This window comes from Solanum verrucosum, unplaced genomic scaffold, assembly GCF_900185275.1.
Source record: "Solanum verrucosum unplaced genomic scaffold, falcon-dt-bn FXZP01000252.1, whole genome shotgun sequence".
Lineage (NCBI taxonomy): Eukaryota > Viridiplantae > Streptophyta > Magnoliopsida > Solanales > Solanaceae > Solanum > Solanum verrucosum.
Window position 1 is genome coordinate 944,125 of NW_026019988.1, and position 19,225 is coordinate 963,349.

At 35.3% G+C, this 19,225-nt stretch overlaps 1 protein-coding gene across 1 annotated transcript; it reads right to left on the reverse strand.

Annotated features, from left to right (window-relative positions):
- Positions 1 to 174: 174 nt before the first annotated feature.
- Positions 175 to 18,279, reverse strand: LOC125818676 (uncharacterized). The gene is made up of 18 exons (XM_049498187.1): positions 17,698 to 18,279; positions 14,357 to 14,882; positions 12,944 to 13,195; positions 11,900 to 11,994; positions 10,058 to 10,268; positions 8,962 to 9,143; positions 8,618 to 8,857; positions 7,339 to 7,514; positions 5,789 to 5,882; positions 5,650 to 5,706; positions 5,431 to 5,565; positions 5,282 to 5,347; positions 4,529 to 4,642; positions 3,136 to 3,297; positions 2,931 to 3,059; positions 1,975 to 2,076; positions 1,130 to 1,200; positions 175 to 1,036 (listed from the first exon to the last, which is right to left on the reverse strand). Exons 1-18 carry the CDS (start codon positions 18,199 to 18,201, stop codon positions 637 to 639), a joined length of 3,516 nt encoding a protein of 1,171 aa, XP_049354144.1. The 5' UTR covers positions 18,202 to 18,279; the 3' UTR covers positions 175 to 636.
- Between the last annotated feature and the right edge of the window lie 946 nt (positions 18,280 to 19,225).

The following is a 19,225-nucleotide window of genomic DNA, read 5'->3' on the forward strand; positions in this document are numbered from 1 at the left end:
ATTAAATAAAATTAAATAATCTGTATAATCCAATCCGAATCTAAGAAGGATAAAGATATACGCAGAACTTATCCCTAACTTTTGTTGGCTTGAGAGGTTGTTTCCGATAAGTAGTGTTAGTAGTGTTTAAATAGGATTAAGATTAAGTAGAATGAAGTACTGTTAAGACTAAGATAAAATATAGTCAATAACACAAAGGTTACAAGTCCAAGAATATACAATTTTTCCAAAACAAGTGTCTCACCACATTCAACATCATTTCTAGACAAAATCAAATAGATTTATATCATGTCTTTATATCAACAGGCATTATGTTCCCAACTACAACTGGGAGATATTACCTAATAAACACTCCATAATCAAATACAAAATTGCAACTAAGACTATGACCAAAATAACAAAAACTTGATTGATGGTATACAAGCCAAATTGCACCATATATATGTAGTATGATTTGTGCATTGACACATTGTTGGTTGATATCTTCCGGTAGCAGCAACCATCGTGATGCCAAGAATCCATCTTCCGAGCAGAAGCCATGCATCGTTTCAATCTACTTTGATATTAGAGACTGTTCTTCGACTCTCTATCCGAGGGATCTTGCAAACTGTTTCTTTTTTAAGATCAGTATATTTGCTAGCTGTTTTTGTTAGTTTTCTGTCGTCTATTAGCACCTGGACCTCGTGTACCATCAGCTGGCCTTTTTTGCCTGTCTATCTTTCCCTTCCCCCGGAAACCCTCCCTCTTCAATTTCCCTCCGTTATCTCTCTTCTGTGGTGGTGTTTTACTACCTTCCTGTTTGCGACGTCCAAATTCTTTGGTTCTGTTAACCAGCTTCCTATAAGGTTCATCGGTAGTGTTGTTCTTCCTTTTCATCTCGCTATTCCTTGCTTTACCTCCCATGAATCCTTTCTTGGTAAAATTTGTGGATGAATCTTTTTCACCCTCCTTTCTCTTCATTCTTTTGTGAGGTCCCCTGGAATTCTTTTCCTTGAATGAGTCACTAGATTCTCTATCCTTCCTTTTATGCTGCCACCTATAAGGAGATAAATCGTTTAAATCAAATTTCTTCTCCGCGAAGTATCTAAAAGAAGCAAAAGATCATGTAAGATGAGCACAAGGACCTAACCTTGAATCCGAAGGAGTTGATTCCATCTCAGCACTACCATCTTCTTTAGAGCTTGACTTGCCATGGCGATTCTGTAGCAAAACAAACCAGCGAACAGAAACCGGGAAACGTTCAGACGATAACATAGCATCACAATAGAATGAAAGGAACACTTGATATTATAGTTCAGGTACTATACTTTCATTTGCAACCATGCTCGTGCAATCATACTTGTCTGTCTCACCAAAAACTAAGTAGGCATTTGAACATGCAATTTAGGATCATGATTTCAAATCATAAATTCTCCAAAGCAAGATTTGGGATTTCAAAAATTTTAAAATATAGAACTTGACCCATAAGTTTATATTTTGTAAAAAAGGACCCATCATTTAAATTTTGCAAAAAAAAGACCCATGCTCGGCGTGAAAAGATTGTCCTACCATGTGAAAGGATTATACTAAAGAATAGCTATTTACTACTACTATTGACTAGTGGCTTTTTATAAATTTGTATCTGAGAGTTGTAAATCACAAACATTTATTTATAAAAGGAACAATGAGATATGTGATTTATCAATGCGGCGCCTTAGGATATTCCTATATAAAAAAAAATGAAATATAGTTTTACTCATTTGGTAAGATTGTATAAGAACTGGGGAACTTTTTGATAGTTTTCACAACTTGTGGGGTTTCTACGTTTATGAGAAACATATGACTTAAGAGATTCAAATTGTACGTCCAAACAAAACTTCAACTTCAAATCAATTTAATTTCAAATAATGTCCAAATGGGGCTTAAAAGCACTTGCCAAAAGATGTACATGACTAAACATCTCACATTTGGTCATTCGTCTAAATGAGAACATACCTCTGAGACTGTCTTGAGGAAATTTTTGTACTTCTCAGCTGCAACTGACTTAACTGCAGCAACTCCACACTTCCTCATCAAGATCTCCACGATTACGGTGACCTTTAAGATGGCACAGAAACATTGACTTTTGCGAAAACAGACACAACACATCTTTCAAAAGCATATAAACAGATTATTTAAGTAGAAAGAAGGGAACAGCTACCAACAGGGATGTCAACTGAACTTTAGTTCAATCCCTAAGGGATCTGAACCTACCCAAACACTCTTATAAGCTCTTAGAAAATAAATTCGGATGCATGTCCCACAATGCAAGTTATATTCAGCATATCTGAAGGCAGTAGATTGACAACAGAAGAACATTGTATTAGAGAGCAAAGTTCGACAATGATCTAATATGTTGAACTAAAACAGGCGTGTAAAGTATCTTGTGGAGGAACAGAGTATACAAGAGTAAAAACGGTTAACCCGTTTTGTTTGGATAAGTGAGAACCTCATAATGTGTTAATTGGCTTTCTATTGGCATCTTACCCTAAACCAATGATCAACCTTTTTCCCTATTAAAAAAGAGGGTTGGCTTCCAAATTAATTTTCTTGTCCAAACAAAACCATGATGTGAGTTCAACAAAGGGGGTGTTACTCAACAACTTCTACCTCTTAAATAATTATTTCCAGGCGACGGGAAGAAAATGCTACAAGACACAAAATAAATAAATAGCATATATAAAGCAAGCTGCTGTATTTCAATCAGTGAGACGACTTTGCAACTAGAAGAATTAATAGGCATCAAATTATGGTTTGTGTATACCGCCAATAATGCAGATTGTATCAATGTTAGGAGGCAAGATCCTGTGCTAGAAGTCAGAAGTAGTAGCCTATTTTGAGCAAGATTATATGCTACCATGCTTCATAAATACATAGCAATTTTCACGTCCAATCAAAGAATCGTCACAAACCTTTGATCTAAAATGATGGCGTGACACAGATGACCAAGGTAGCACTCCGTTGACAATGTCTGAAAGCAAATTATGCAGGTCATTTGCTTGAATACTAGATACAAATACTTTAACAAATCCCAGAACAGCCTACAAAAGTCAAAAGAGCAAGCTCATAAGCATCAAATAATAGAATAGTATGTTGACGTGGAAAAGGCATGCTTACTTTTGTAACTTCGACATCTTTACTCTGCAGTAGAGTCAGAACAGAAGGGACCAGATCAGGGACTGAGAGACAGATATTGACATCACTATAAACCAGAACAGAAAGGGCAGAGACTGCTCCACTTTTTATATGCGGTGATGAACCAGAAAGATAAGCTATAATCTGCATATTTCAGTATCTTTTAAACTTCAGAAACATGAATCAAAATAATTATAAGCAGACACAATAATGTGAATCATTTAGACCAAACATTATGCCCACGGGAAAAAAACATGGCAAAATTAAGACAAACCATTCTGCTCAAGCAAAAATGTCTCTCCACAAGTGTCATTGATATCAATATGATGCAAAAGGAAAATAATATCGTCAACAGTCTAAAGGAATATACAGCAGAAACTGGAAGAAAATAAAGCAACACTGCACTGCACATAGTAAGGCAGGCTTAAGCTGTGACCAAAATAAAGCAAATCATAAATTTAAACTTTGCCAATAATGACCAGACGACAGTTCAGAAGCGCAAAAATCTACCCGTTTGGATTGGCTTAAAAAAAGTAGCTTTTAAGTCAAAAATAAAAAGTCAAACTGAAATGACTTATAAGTTAATAAAAAAGTAGGGGGAGACCTACTTTTGGTTTCTGACTTATTTTAAGTCATTTTTTATCTTGCTACACACTTCGTAACTTTTTTTTGATAACCGAGAAATCCGTCTGTGACCTGCCCTTTGGGCCAATCACAGCCTTCTAAACTCGTTGGATAATGAGCCCACCCCTCTACCCTTCTCCACTTAAATACCGGGCTTCGCTTTGCATGGTGTGGGGCTTGAACCTGCGACCTAAGCCACAAATCCTCCACCTTTTGCCACTTGAGCTAGGCCTTGGGGGCTACACACTTCGTAACTTATTTTAAGTTATTTTTTATATTTGCCAAAACACTTTCAGAAGTCAAAAACTGACTTAAAAGTAGGTTTGACCAACTTTTAAGCCAATCCAAACGGGCTAAGAAGACTTCTGATCCATCCATTTATAACACAATCTCTTGAGCCATTGCACCAAACATCACACAATTTACTCGGGAAAAAAAACTGATCAATGTTGCAAGGAGATCAACTAACCAGAGCAACAGAAATTCAGCACAGTTGCAATGTTTTCCATCTCAGGATGTCAATGTACGCCAAAACATATTCACACTTGGCTCTTCATTAAAGAGGTTTTGTTTGTTGAAATAGAAAATATACTGTGTCTATTGCCCTATCCATCTATTGCATTTTCACCAAAGCATAGACTCAATATAACTACTTCCCAGAATTTCTAACGACATCCGTATTTGATGCCAGTAAACAACTAAACATACAAATGCAAGAGCATAAAAGTTGCAACGACATTTATTTACTAACCATATCAACGAACTTCTTATAAGATTCATCCGACTTAGCCGATGAAGAGTCTCTCAAGCTAGAACACACACCGATAAGGGCATCATATGCTGTCTTTCTACCTTCTTCTGTGGACTGCATTAAAAATGTTATTAAGCTTATCAAGAAGTAACATCTTATTAGTGCTGAAAGGAAGAAAAATATACACAACCACAGTAAAGAGGAAGGGAAGTCATGGACCAAAATGGGAAGCAAACAAACATGCTTAAACCAACCAGTAACTAGATAAACAATTTATCCAATCAAAGAGAAATTCGCTGGTAAATACTTTAAAAGTTCATGTTTTTGCCAAGGCTGGCTTTTCCAGATTTAGACAGGAAGAATTGTCTGTGATGAGATCCCATATTCAGTGTGCTACAAGCAGTAAACTACATGTAGTACAAGACTTCTCTATATAGCACTTTGGCACATTCAGCTGCTGTGGCAAGCCTACAAAGCAACTTTCTTTGATTATAAAACCAAGTGCATGAACAAAAGAAACATTAATACTTCTGACGAGCAATTATGTCAAGTCTCCCATTTCAAGAAACTTCCTCTTACAAGACAGGTTGGCTAACACAATCAATTTTACAAACATGCAAACACTTTTACCCTCCTTTTCTCATACCAAAACTTGACTAGACTTTCTTTTTTTTTTTCATAAAGCTTGACTAGACTATTTAGATTGGTCAATATTTATAAGGAAACTATTTAGCTTAACCATGTAGGTCTTACATCTTTTAATGCGAGAATAATCTCATTCAGAATGAGAAAGGCCTGGGTGTTTTCCTCGTCATTACCCTGCAATAAGCATATGGGATCAGAGTCGTATTAGTTGTTGAATGAATTGTTCAAAGAATGATTGGCCACAGTGGATAACCTACCTGTAATGCATCAATCAACAAGGTTTTGTAGAAGGCAAAGCGACTTGTAAGTGTTTTTGTATCAGTTGGAGGCCTCACCCTAGCTAACAAATCCATCAGCTGCTCAGCATGTGAAGAGTGAAACCAGGAATGTTTCTGCCAAAATAACATAAGCTCGAGTCAATCAAGCAATTATACCACAAAAAAAAAGGAAAGAAAAAATTCCAATAGCCAACAGACCTCTAATATTCTACTTAGAATGTGATATGCTTCAAGATGACCAGCTCCATGAGTAGTCTACAAGCATAAAATTAACATTATTATGAGGTAAGATTATTATAGAAATTACACAATCTGCTGCCACTCGAGACTAACATACCTCCAAAACATCCCTAGCAATACCAAAGAGGACTTTAATGAGATCCTCGCCAGATCCTTCAACAAAGCATGATCCCAACTCCAAGATAATGCACCTTTACCAATATGCAGCGAAAGGTTAAGGTTCCATTTTAATGTGCCATTATGTCAATAGCCACTGTTCATGCAGCATATATCATTATAGGTGGTCAACATAAAGTGAAAGTAAACATTCATTTAGTACTGCCACAAAATTATAATACTTTAACTTAAATGAAGCAAATTCAATGAGGATCTCACTACAGTCAATTGTACCTAAAGGTGAAGAAAGTTCACCTTAAAAATGTCTACCTAACTTAGAGCCCGTTTGGATTGGCTTAAAAAAAAGTAGCTTTTAAATCAAAAATAAAAAGTCAAACTAAATGACTTTTAAGTCAAAAAATAAAAAGTAGGGGAAGACCTACTTTCAGGTTTTGACTTATTTTAAGTCATTTTTACCTTGACAAAGGCTTCCCAACTTATTTTAAGTTAGTTTTTATATTTGTCAAACACTTCCAGAAGTCAAAAACTGACTTAAAAGTAGGTTTAACCAATTTTTAAGCCAATCCAAACACCCTCTTAGTGGCTAATATTAATTAGGAAGCAATTTCTAGAGGGGCAAGAAGCTTGCGCCTCTAGCACCTTTAACCATAATGTAGGAAACGTAAGGGGTCGTTTGGTAGAGTGTATAAGAATAATGCAAAATAGGGTGCATTAGTAATGCTTGCATTAGTAGTGCTTGCATTAGTAATACTTGCATTAGTTATGCAAGCATTATTTCTTATACATTGTTTGGTTTGATGTATTAGAAATAACAAATCTTGCATAATTTCTATTAAAAAATATATGTTTACAAATATACCCTTCACACTTTATTTATTTGTACACTTCCTTTGCAAAAAGTTCTTTGCTAAAACATCAAAAAAAATTCTTTGCTAAAACATTATTAACTCTTCTTCTTTTTTTTTCAAAAATAATATTAAATAGTTGTACTATTTGCGTCAAAATATTTTAGTGGAAAGTTGACAAATAATTTTTTTTATCAAATTTATCGTCACAATAGTAAATTTTTTTATTAAATTATATTGAAATTGGATAAGAGATCATAAAGCCTATTAAGACACCAAAAAATTAAAAGACACCAAAAAGCAAATCAAAATAAAAACAAAAACTTATGACAACAAAGAAAATGAAAAGGCTTCAAGGGTAGTTTTGTAATTATTTAATCTAATGCAAGTGTTAAAATGCTATGTATTACTAATACCTAGAATTCCTTGGTATTAGTAATACACAAGTTAATACACAATAGAGTGTATAACTAATGCTTGCATTAGTTATACATGGCATGAAAAGTGTACCAAACAAGGTACTACTAATACCCACACCTAATGCATGCATTATATTTTCTAATACACTCTACCAAACGACCCCTAAGCCTGTTAACTGTATACATCAGAATATATCCACTCTAAACAGGTTGGTGCCTCACAATCCATGGAAATTAAAGAAATAGTGAAGTCGAACAGCTGCTACCTCTTAGCTACTTCCCCAAGAAGAGTGGAGTTATTTTCTTTATTGTCTGTTGAATGAAGTCCAAGTTTCTTGTATTCACCAATTTCGTTTGTAATCCCAGTTCTCTCCATTGAAGAAGTAAAAATCCTTTGGGTTAACGAAGAATCAGTGATGGAAGTCAAGCACCCTATTGCCTCCTGAGAATTATTTGTTATCAAAAAATAAGACAACTGAAGTATCTTGGCATGCAATATTGTTCCACAAACTTGTTAAAAGATAGAGAATGAATTGCAGAAAGCATTTTCGAAATTCAGCCAAGGAGATATCAGTAATCTCAACCAAGTGAAGAGGGAGCAAGCTAAAGTCCTGATGGACCACACACAAGTCCAATGTAAACCCCCACCAGAGGAGGAACGATAAAAGAGGAAGATAAATGTTAAACACTCGACAGCGAGAAGATCCTTTCTCGAATAATTGGATCTTGTTCACAAGTTTTCCTTGAAGCATGACAATGAACATGGCCTGGAGAGCTTACTCAAATTTATAGGATAAAAACTTATCTACACATGATTAACCAGGTAAAACTGGTGTGTGATGACCTTTTGCCTCATTTATACCAATGCTCAGAATAACATATCAAATCCATATTAAAAATGTTCCACAAATTATGAGAGAAGCAAGTCCTAAACTAACAGAGCAGTCTGTATGGTGCCTCAACAATACCTGTAGCAATGTTCTAAGTGGATCGGACTTGGTCAAAATTGAGGAAAGCAGAGGATAAAATAATTATGTGCTATTCAGAGAGAACGGCGAGAGGTTAGTTTCCTCTTATCTTTTTTTTTTTGGGCAAGTCAAATTTTACTCATTATCAACAGCACCAACATGGAAGAGTCAGTGTACAAAAACTGACTGGAGACGGATCCCATATAACTTTAAGATTCCAAGAAGTCCAGTACTACATCTACATCATTTACAAAATAACCTTTACCAAAAATTTTAGTTTTGAATGCATCTTCATTTAATAAAAGTCACATTCTCTGATTTCCCTTAGAACAAATGCATTTAATCCTACTGAACAGTCCAAAATACACACAAAAGGAAAAGGGAGAGGGCAGTTTTAGACAATACTTCCTACTTTTGTGATGTATTAAACCAACCTTGAGTGTATATAACATATATTAATTGGGAACAAGATTAAATATTTTTGCAACTAATAGAACGGAAATAAAGATTCATAGCAACAAATGACAAGCAGAAGAGCACAACATTAGTCTGTGTCAGACTAAAATACGATACATACCTTGAACTGCTGGTAATTTGCAGGAGATGCCTTAAAAAAGACATTAATTAAAGCCCGGAGCCATTCCTCAGAGCAAGATGCCAAAGCCTTAATATTTTTGCTAGAAGACTTCTTTGAGTAAGAGCATTTGCGTTTGAACTCCAATGCCAAATCAAGATTTTCGTTCTCCGTTTGGTGAACTATATGCTCTCCAGAAAAGTTATCAGATGCAAGTGCATTTTTATTCTTATTCACCAGTTCCTACGAGAAAAGAGACAGCTGATTACTTAAATTCAAACAAGGCATGGACATTCAAGAGAACCTGAAGTAAAACAATATAAAAAACTTCAAGGCTCTGGCCTAACCTGCAAAGCTGCAGAAATATTCTCAAGCATAAAGGAGTCCTCCTTCAGAAAAGGAATCAAAAGTGTAGTCAAAGCTTGGGCATTCTTGTGAACGTCAGATGGACAGCGACAAAAGGCAGGTAATAGTCCCCAACACTCACGGGCATAAGCCAGAAGTTCTTCTCGAATTACTGACTTTTTAACTGACAAAAAGAAAAAAAATTAATTCCAGATGTAGGTAAAGCATCTTTTTGGATTCAACTCTCAAGTCTAAAACAGGAAACTGAGGTTATCCCGTCTCCTCTCTTCCCCATCAGAGAAAAGATAATGATGCTTCGCTATTTATTTGTCATAGAAGCAGTTGCTATTTCTCCCTCCATTTTAATTTGTTTGTCCTACTTTCATTTTTAGTCCGTTTCAAGAAGAATGTCTCTTTTATTTTTTTGGCAATTCTTTAATTCCAACTTTCCACATGGCATGTTTAAAAACACAAGATTAAAGGGATTTTTGGTACATTTGACATATCTTTAATTTAAGACCACAAGATTCAAACGTCTTCTTTACTTTCTTAAACACTGTGTGAAGTCAAAACAGGGCAAACAAATTGAAGTGGAGGGAGTATATTGTATCGTTGAGCAAAACATACAAGGGTAAACACTAATCAAATGTACAAGTTCAAAATTCCAGCACTTCTACAATTACAAGGAAAGTTATGAGTACTGCACCTACGGGAAGAAAGGAAACAATTTACACCAACTGAATCAAAAAAATAAGAAGAAAAGGAACAAAAAAGGAAATGAGAATCATACTAAACAGAGTGAGTTCATCAAATAACAAATCAAAATTATCAAATTCAAATTGCACAAGCACCAAAATTAAAAAAGCAATAATGTATTATTCCAGACCTTAGCAGTACTCTTAGAAAAATTTGACATGAAAGACCTACACATTTAAGAGATTTAACTAAGTGAGCAAAATTCAAGTACATTTTCCGAAATACCAGAAGCAATAGAATTCAAATGAATCTAACTAAATGATAAACGAGGATTTTACTTGGGACACAAAAAAACAACCATAAACATTATCCAAGCTTAATGAATTATCAACATATGCCTACCTTTACACGATGCCTGTTCGAAGGACACAGCAAGTGGCACCACGTGCTTCATAAAGAACTCAAGTGATGATCCACATATATATTTATTTAAAACAGGAACCAACCAACTGTTTGAAAAAGAGTAATCCATCGTAATCAGGGAGATGGGTAACAGGGCAAGCAGTTTCTCTGGTCCCATAGCAATAACAGCTGATCCTATGCACTCCTGAAGCTGCAAAGAAAACAAAGAAAAGGAAAGTAATTACAAAAGTTTTAGGTTCATAACTTTTCTGCACAACTGTATATTTTATTTTTTTGAAAGATCGGGAAATCATTCTTACTAATCAAAGGGTCTAGAATACACTAAATATAGAAACTTTAAGAAAAGAGAAGGAAAGCAAAAGCTAGTACATCATCAAATATAAGGAAAATGTTTTTATTCAAAATCCATTTTTCACCTTTAAGTTAATCTTTAAGTTTTTATGCAGATGCTAAGGGATATATTCTGGAGCTACTGGAAGTTCATAAATTGAAAAGTTTCTGTGATAAGAGAGTTATTGCTTAGTTTGTTCCTGTTATGCGAACTAAAAGTGAAGGAGTTAGTTCATCTGCCATGGCAAGTTTTTGCTCCTGTAAATTGAACTAGCAGGACTGCAGGGTTATCAAAAGAGAGAAAAAGTGCGCTTTAAGCGCAAAGCGGGGAGAAGCGCACCCACTGCGCTTTTCTTCCCTGAAGCGAAGCGACAATAGAAAGCGATCACTTCAACAGTTGAAGCGAGAAGCGCAAGTAAAGAAAAAGCAAGAAAAGGCGCGCTTAACTTTAAAAGGCACTAATTAGGATTTTTTTTAAAAAATTATAAGGTTTTTCTTAATTTCTGAAATATACTTTTGCGACTTCAAAATATTTCCTTTGGACTGCTGCAAGGTAAGTTCTCTTCTTCTTCTCTTTGGTTGCTGTGTCTGCGACTGTTTTTTTTTAATATTTCTATTGTTGCTCTGTTTTTTTTCTATTTCTATACAGTGTGATGTGTATGGCGTATGCTGATTGCTAATTGCTGCACTTAACAATCTTTATTTTTTTGTACTTAGTTTATTTGTTGTTTTGTTACTAAGTTACACTTTTTTTTTTTTACTTAGTTTATTTGTTGTTTTGTTACTAAGTTATACTTCTTTCTTTTTTGCTTGTAGTAACTGGTAAAGTTGATCCTTTGTGATTTAATTATGTTTTTATTTTATATGTTATGACTTATGAGGATTATTGACTATCTATTTACTTTTAATCTAAGAATGTATCACCTCTATTCAGTTATTTAATATTTATTTATTTTATACTAAATACCGCTTTACTTAAAAAAAAAAAGTGTGCGCTTCGCTTCCCGCTTCGCTTCCCGCTTCTGTGAAGCGATCCCTCGTCGCTTTTTTCCGCTTCTCGCTTCCCAAAACATTGAGCAGGAGGAAGTATTTCCTCTACTCTCTTCCAAACACTATCAAACTACCAAAAAGCAAAATACTAACACTTCATCCAAAGGAAAAATTATCATTGTGCTTCTCTCCTCTACCCTTCCCCTCCTCTTTTAATGGAACTAACCATAATATTTAGTTCTTGTAACACAAGAAAAAAAGGAAGGGTAGGAAGAGAGAGATCAAATAATTTGCTCCTGTAGTAACAAAAAAGGGTTGGAGGAGTAAGATACTCTTCCACATTAATTTTTAGCCACTCAAAGATTGAGAGAGCAGGAGTAAGCATATATCATCTACTTCCCTTCCAGACTCCAGCCATGTCAAAATTAAATGACATTCCAATAAAGAAAGTGAATCAATGAGCTTCTTGTAACACAAAGAAAGGCCTTTTGTAGGACTTACATTTTTTGTATCATAAGCAGCATCCCCAGAAGCAACAATCATCCAATCAGCAAGTTTAAGTATTATATCCTTTGCACAGAAGTCCAAAGCCTCACCTGGAGACATAGATGCAAATACAGTAAGAACAAATAGTTGTTAAAGAGAAAATTCATAGAACAACCTATCAACTGATAGTTGCACATCAGTAAATTGTCTAGGGACATATGCAACGCCATTGTTTCCAATAAGAAATAGATCATGGACCTAACTCAACTCCAACAACTAGCTCAGGAGGTGAGAATTGCCCAAGACCATATACGCAGACAACAACCAACTTCCTCCACCAATGTGGGAAATTTAACAGTTTCCATTGTCCATAAAGTAATCTGACAAAATTTCTCTATACAGCTTCAAAAGCAATCTTTTGACACAAATCCATCCTCCTCACTTTTGTTCTGCTGAGGTTGAGGACCATATTCCACATTAAGCTATAAACTTTTATTAGCTTTTAGTCTCTGCCTTCATCCTCTAGTGACATAAAAGGTATGTTTTTTTCAAAGAAAATAAATTATCAAAACATCATCCTTCCAAAGTTTCTTTTGAACATTATCAGGCTCTAGATTAAAAATGGTGGAACTCATCCATTTGAACAATTTATTTCGCTTTATATGTAAGATCATCCCCTCCCTCTACCAACCAATAAGAAACAACACAAAAAATCACCTGCCTTCGATGAGAACATTTTAAGTGTCATACAAAATACACCCCAAGGAAGAAAGAACATGCAAAATGAACAGTGCATGACAGGACTTCTTGTTGTCCGCAATTTCTAAAGCAGAATATTATAAGTGAAGCAGAAGTCACACATCCCCTAAAAATGGTAGGCGAGGATGATATCTGCCTGTAAATTTAAATGCTGATTTTTGCCTAAACACTTGTTGATTCAAAATTATCAAAGTTTATGTAGACCTCTTCTACTGTCAGTTCTTAGATAAGACCACAAGACTTTGCAAGGAAAGTAGTGCTACTGGAAGCTCCATCGTGGGTTTGTCAATGTCTACTTACCCAATTTAAGGAACATGACAGACAGGACTGCCAGTATATGGTCGTTTGGGTATTCAGAAGAGCTGAGAAGCACGTTTTCAAAGACTAAGCAAATAGCTTTCACAGTTTCAAATTCAGAAGAGCTGAGAGCCTCATCATCCACTGCCTGCTTTTTACCGGTCAAAAACTTTTTCACATCAATATGAGCATTGATCATTTCTTTCAAAATATTTGAAGCCGGTAAAGCGATATTTTCTGGACGTGTAAGAAGACCTGAAGAAACATTGAGAATGTCAGCACCAGCCACCAGCATCACATAATAACAAAAATAAAGTTGTTAGATTGTAGAAACAAAGAAGTGTAACAGCTCAGGCCTAACTGTCAAAGGCATTATCCACTTTAGCCCTACTCATTTAGGCCACCTCAAGGCTTTTGGGCCTCATGATTTTGTCCTCTGTCTTTAACTCAAAAGGTACCTCGACAATTGAATCCTGAACTCACCCTTATATGACCCCCTAATCTTTCCCCTACCAATCCGATGTGGAATTTGCCCAAGGCAAGTTCACACTTCACAACAAACCCTTTCAAGTTAAACTGCCAGTGACCCATAGGCTGTTACAAGATCTAAGGGAATTATATTCGGGAGAACCTTACCAAATCCGTGGTGAACATAAACTTGGCTCTCCGGAATTATCACCAATTAGTGACATCAATCAGTCTCACTATGTTAACTAATTGAGAACCACTCAGAAACTAAAAAGATTGGTCTACCTGTTATGTACAGATTAACCTGTCTTCCAAAGACAGTAACACTGAAGGGTTATTCACCTGGAAACCCGGTGAACTCATCTTTATGTTCTCTAAATAACAAAGAACATCTATTTCTGATTGACTCAACAATGTAAAAATAGGGTAGTTTTATCAATTATTGAACGATAAGAAAAGCAAAGAACCCACATAAATATTGGCAATGGAATGCTGTACGTAGTAATTAAAAAATCTAGGGAAAGCCATGGAACTTATAGTCTTATAGAGGTACTCTATCAATACTATAGTTATCAAAGACACGTCAATCATCTAATAGATAAAAGCTCGAGCTAGATCCAGAAATGTATGCTCCTACGTGGCCTTCTATTAATTGGTGACTCATCATCAATTTTATCAAAATCATTAAATTTTAGGACTGCCAAAAACAGAGAGACGACGGATGGCTAAATTTGCTGTACATTAGACCAAATGGAAAACCACATGCTTTAGTCAAGTAAAACATGAAATAAGATAACCAGACGAAATATTGAACAAATGGCAGGTCCACCCAGTAGGCCCAAATCCTTTAATCATAAAATATGAAAAAGTTATTACCAATGGACCAGACGAGGCGTATTCAGATACCACACAACCAAAATGGAGTACAACTAATCACCATAATATTACCTGATATGGAGCCGACAACCAAAGGCAAATAGGTAACCCAAGCACTCATTCCGTCATCATGGAGTTTGTCGATGATGCCTTTTGCTAAAGTTGCGGCAAACAATACATTGTCAGCAGGGGTCTCCGCAGACAACATGTATGAAATAAGAGCTTTTATAATAGTGTCAGCTTCTAGAAGAATGATTTCAATCTTTGAAACATCTAATATCGCCCCAATATTATCAAAAATGTGTCTTGTGAATGCTGAGCTTTGGGACCTCATAAGCTCCACTAGTTGAGCAAGTACCTTCTCATTGTCTTTGACTCTAAGATACGGGATGATAGGCTTCAGGATATTCAGGGAGTGAAGCACCTCTTGATGCTCATCTTTAGATCCACTTATTTCCTTTGGATCACTAAGTTTCATTGCCAATGCAATGTTACCTTTTATCAAGGAGTAAATTCTTTCACCAGCCTTCTTAGCCACAGAAGATGAACCAAATGACTTAAAAACAGTCAGAATACAATCATGAGCACATTTCCTCACCTGAAAGAAATCAGACAAGTAACATCATATCAGAACCATATCAATTATTTCTCTATATTTCACTATGGGACAATGAATCCATTCAAAACCGTCAGCCTCTCACACACAGTTCCATAATGTACTAACATCCTGTACAAAACTATCACTATTCAGCCAAAAGGTTATCAAATGAACTGCTTATATAGACATATGCAAGCATGGTTGCAAAGAAAAGTCGCCAAGTTACATGATTTAGCAAAAATAATACAGATCATTGCAGCATCATTAGCTAACTAGGTCAACTATATCTAACACTCGAATTACTTCAATTTGTATAAGTTTGGGATGCCCAAGTTAAGCTAGAACATAATTTGGGGATAGAATTATATTTGTCTAAAGAGCACAGAATATTTCAACGGCTTAAAATAGTAAATTACTAAACAAAGATTACTGAGATCACATTTTAATTGGTTGGGCAGGAGTTGGAAACAAAGCTGTAACAGCATGGCAAAAGAGAAGAATATCAATTAGGAACACTAAATTTACATTTGCAGAACTCTTTTTAATCATTTCGGAACTCAATGCGAGTCAAAATAGCTCATGAAACAAACAAAGCCAAGAAAACAGGATGCTGATGCCGAGATCAAACTGAATTTGATTCTTGAAGCCAAAGTGCAAGTTCTGGGAAAGAAATAACCAACAAAAGTGTAACCTTTACCATAGCAAAGAAAGTAAGGATTCTATTTTTTCCAACAAGCATAATTCAAATGGCGCACACTCTATATATGCACACAACTATGCATCATAAACACAAGTAGGTACAATTTCAAGGGATCAAAGAGCCTCTGGACGCTTATCAATGGAGAACTTTACAAGTGTCTCACAACCCACCTCTACCAAATCTCAATCTTATCACAAAATCCCCAAAAACTTAACAAAATCCTCACAATAGAAGTCCCCAAAAAAAAGTCTCACTCTTCAATGGCTGCTTTTCAAGAAGACCCACAATAATTCCACAGCAAATCAAATTAAAGATACAACTATTGGGTATAGAATCACTTTTTCATCAAGCACACCGAATATTAAAATAGTAATTTACTAAGCAAAGATTATTGAGATCCCCTTTTTGATTGGTTGAGCAAGAGTTAAAGACCAAGTTGACTAAAAGGCAAGTGAGTCAATTGGGAACACTAAATTCACATTTTCAAGAACTCTTTTTTATCATTTCTGAACCTAATGTGAGTCTTAATAACTTGCAAGATAAACAAAACCAACAATGCAGATTATTGATGCTGAGCTCAAATGGGGAATCTTAGTAGCTCAGTTGGTTAACTACCTGAACTTTCACCTTGTTGGTGAAGGTTTGATTCCCCACCTTGTAATCCTCTCCACTATTTCCCCTTCTCCTACCTCAATTTTCTTTTTTAAAAAATAATAATGCTGAGCTCAGATGAATGTGATTCTTGAATCCAAAATGCAAGTTCTGGGAAAGAATTAACTAACAAAATTTCAACATTTATTAATATACAAAGTAAATCAAAGTAAAGATACAATTTTTTTCCAACAAGCATAACTCAAATAACACACTAACACACACTCAATAAACACACAATCTACATATACATCATAAGCACAAGTAGATACAATCTGAAAGGTTTAAAGAAACAACCTTTGGACGCTTATCAATGGCAAACTTCACAAATAACTCAAACCCCACTTCCACAGAATCCCAATCTTCTTTATCACAAAACCAAATTAAAACTCCCAAACACTCAACAAAAGCCCTCACAGTAGAAGTCCCCAAACCACTCTCACTCTCCAATGGGTTCTTTTCAAGAAGAACCACAATAATCCCATAGCATATCAAAGTAAAGACACAATCTTTTTCCAACAAGCATCACTCAAATAACACACACACTCAATATAAACACACAATCTACATATAAATCATAAGCACAAACGAGTAGATACAAGCTCAAAAGGATTAAAGCAAGAACCTTAGGATGCTTATCAATGGAGAACATCACAAGTATCTCAAACCCCACTTTCACCCAATCTTCTTTATCACAAAACCCAATCTCTTAACAAAAGCCCTCACAGTAGAAGTCCCCAAACCACTCTCACTCTCTAGTGGCTCCTTTCAGAATAATCAAATAGCATATCAAAGTAAAGATGTAATTTTTTTCCAACAAGCATCACTCAAATAACACACACAATCTACATATACATCATAAGCAGAAGTAGATACAAGCTCAATGGATTAAAGAAAACACCTTTGGACGCTTATCAATGGAGAACTTCACAAGTGTCTCAAACCCCACTTTCACAAAACCCAATTACCCCTACCCCCCCTGCGCACACAAACACTTCACAGTAAACAAACAGCATATCAAAGTAAAGATGTAATTTTTTCCCAACAAGCATAACTCAAAGAACACACACACGCAATATAAACACACAATCTACATATACATCATAAGCACAAACGAGTAGATACAAGCTCAAAGGATTAAAGCAAGAACCTTTGGATGATTACCAATGGAAAACTTCACAAGTATCTCAAACCCCACTTTCACAGAATCCCAATCTTCTTTATCACAAAACGCAATTAAAACCCCCCAAACACTTAACAAAAGCCCTGACAGTAGAAGTCCCCAAACCACTCTCACTCTTGAGTGGCTGCTTCCACAATAATCAAATAGCATATCAAAGTAAAGGTGCATTTTTTTCCAACAAGCATAACTAAAATAACACACACACACTCAATATAAACACACAACCTGCATATACATCATAAACACAAGTAAATACAAGCTCAAAGGATTAAAGCAAGAACCTTTGGACGCTTATCAATGGCGAACTTCACAAGTATCTCAAACCCCACTTTCACAGAATCCCAATCTTCCTTATCACAAAACCCAATTAAAACCCCCAAACACTTAACAAAAGCCCTCACAGTAGAAGTCCCCAAACCACCCTCACTCTCCACTGTCTCCTTTTCAAGAAGACCCACAAGAAACTCAATTGCCTCAGCAACTTTATCTGAAGAAACATCTTCATTGTGAACTAATGGAAGAACAATAGACAAAAAGGAAGACAACCCAGATAAAGCTTGTGGGTCAAGAGATTCTTGAGAATTTGAAATTGTGGAAATTGTGGCGGCGAAGTAAGAAAAAGGGGTTATTGGTAAAGACTCAGCTTGTATAATGGAACGAGTGGCGGCTGCAATAGCACAGAGATGACGATGTTGGGGTGCTGAGGATTTTCCGTAACGTTGGAGGAGTTGTTGGCATATGTCGGAATTGTCATTGAAGACATTGTTGTTGTCTTGAGGATCCATTGAGTTGAGACTTGAGAGAGACGAAGTTGTTTGTCTCTCTTTAGGGGTTTAGGGATGAAGGTTTTAGAAAATAAAATTACAAGTACTAATAATAACTATGAAAGGTTAAAGATAGTGTTATCAGTCTATTTTCCGAAGTTCTAAATAATTTATTAATCAAAAGGTTTTAAGGATAGATATTGATTTTGAAGCAATCTTCTATTATTTGGGGGGTGAATTCGATAGTTAGTTGTTGGTGTTGAACAGGGTTTTCAAAAATATTTTTTAGGGCGAATTTTGGAGCGGGGCGTAACAAAAACGCTCTAAGGCGCAAATTGAAGACATAGATTCATAGGGCGTAAGTCCTAGTATTTGGGGCATAAGCTCCAAGTGTAAAAACGTAAGCTCTAGGCGTAAAAACGTACGCCCTGGGAGTTATTTTTTAGTTTTTGAACCTTTTTTCTCTTTAAATCATATTTTTTTATTGGTGTAATGATTTTTCTCAAATAATAATTGTAATACTTTTTTTCTTCATTATTGGTTATTAATACCTTTCTCAAATAAAAATCAGAATATTTTTTTATATATTATATTTATCAAAATTTATTTGTAAAATAATTGGAAGTTTTACTTTTGCTTAATTTCTTAGTAATAAAATTATAAAAGTGAATATACATTAGCCTACGCCCTCTAGATCCATAAGACTTACGTCTCGCTCCATACTACATGGAAGATGATGGATGATTCTAATTTCATTGATACAACCTTAGGAGAGTCACATTCTAGAAATTAATTATTAAAATGGGAGAACTCAAGACTATATAAGCCCCACATTAACTTCTTATTTAATCGATGTGGAACTCGAGTATCATTCCTTACAATAATTTCATAATAAATGGGTGATATATTTTGTAATCTAGAAAGATAAAAAAAATTGATTCGCAAGCAGGCTGTATAGATTGACTGATTGCATAAAATTATACTATTGTCTCATAAAGATAAAATAATATCCCTAAAAGACATTAATAATCTATATTCTATAACA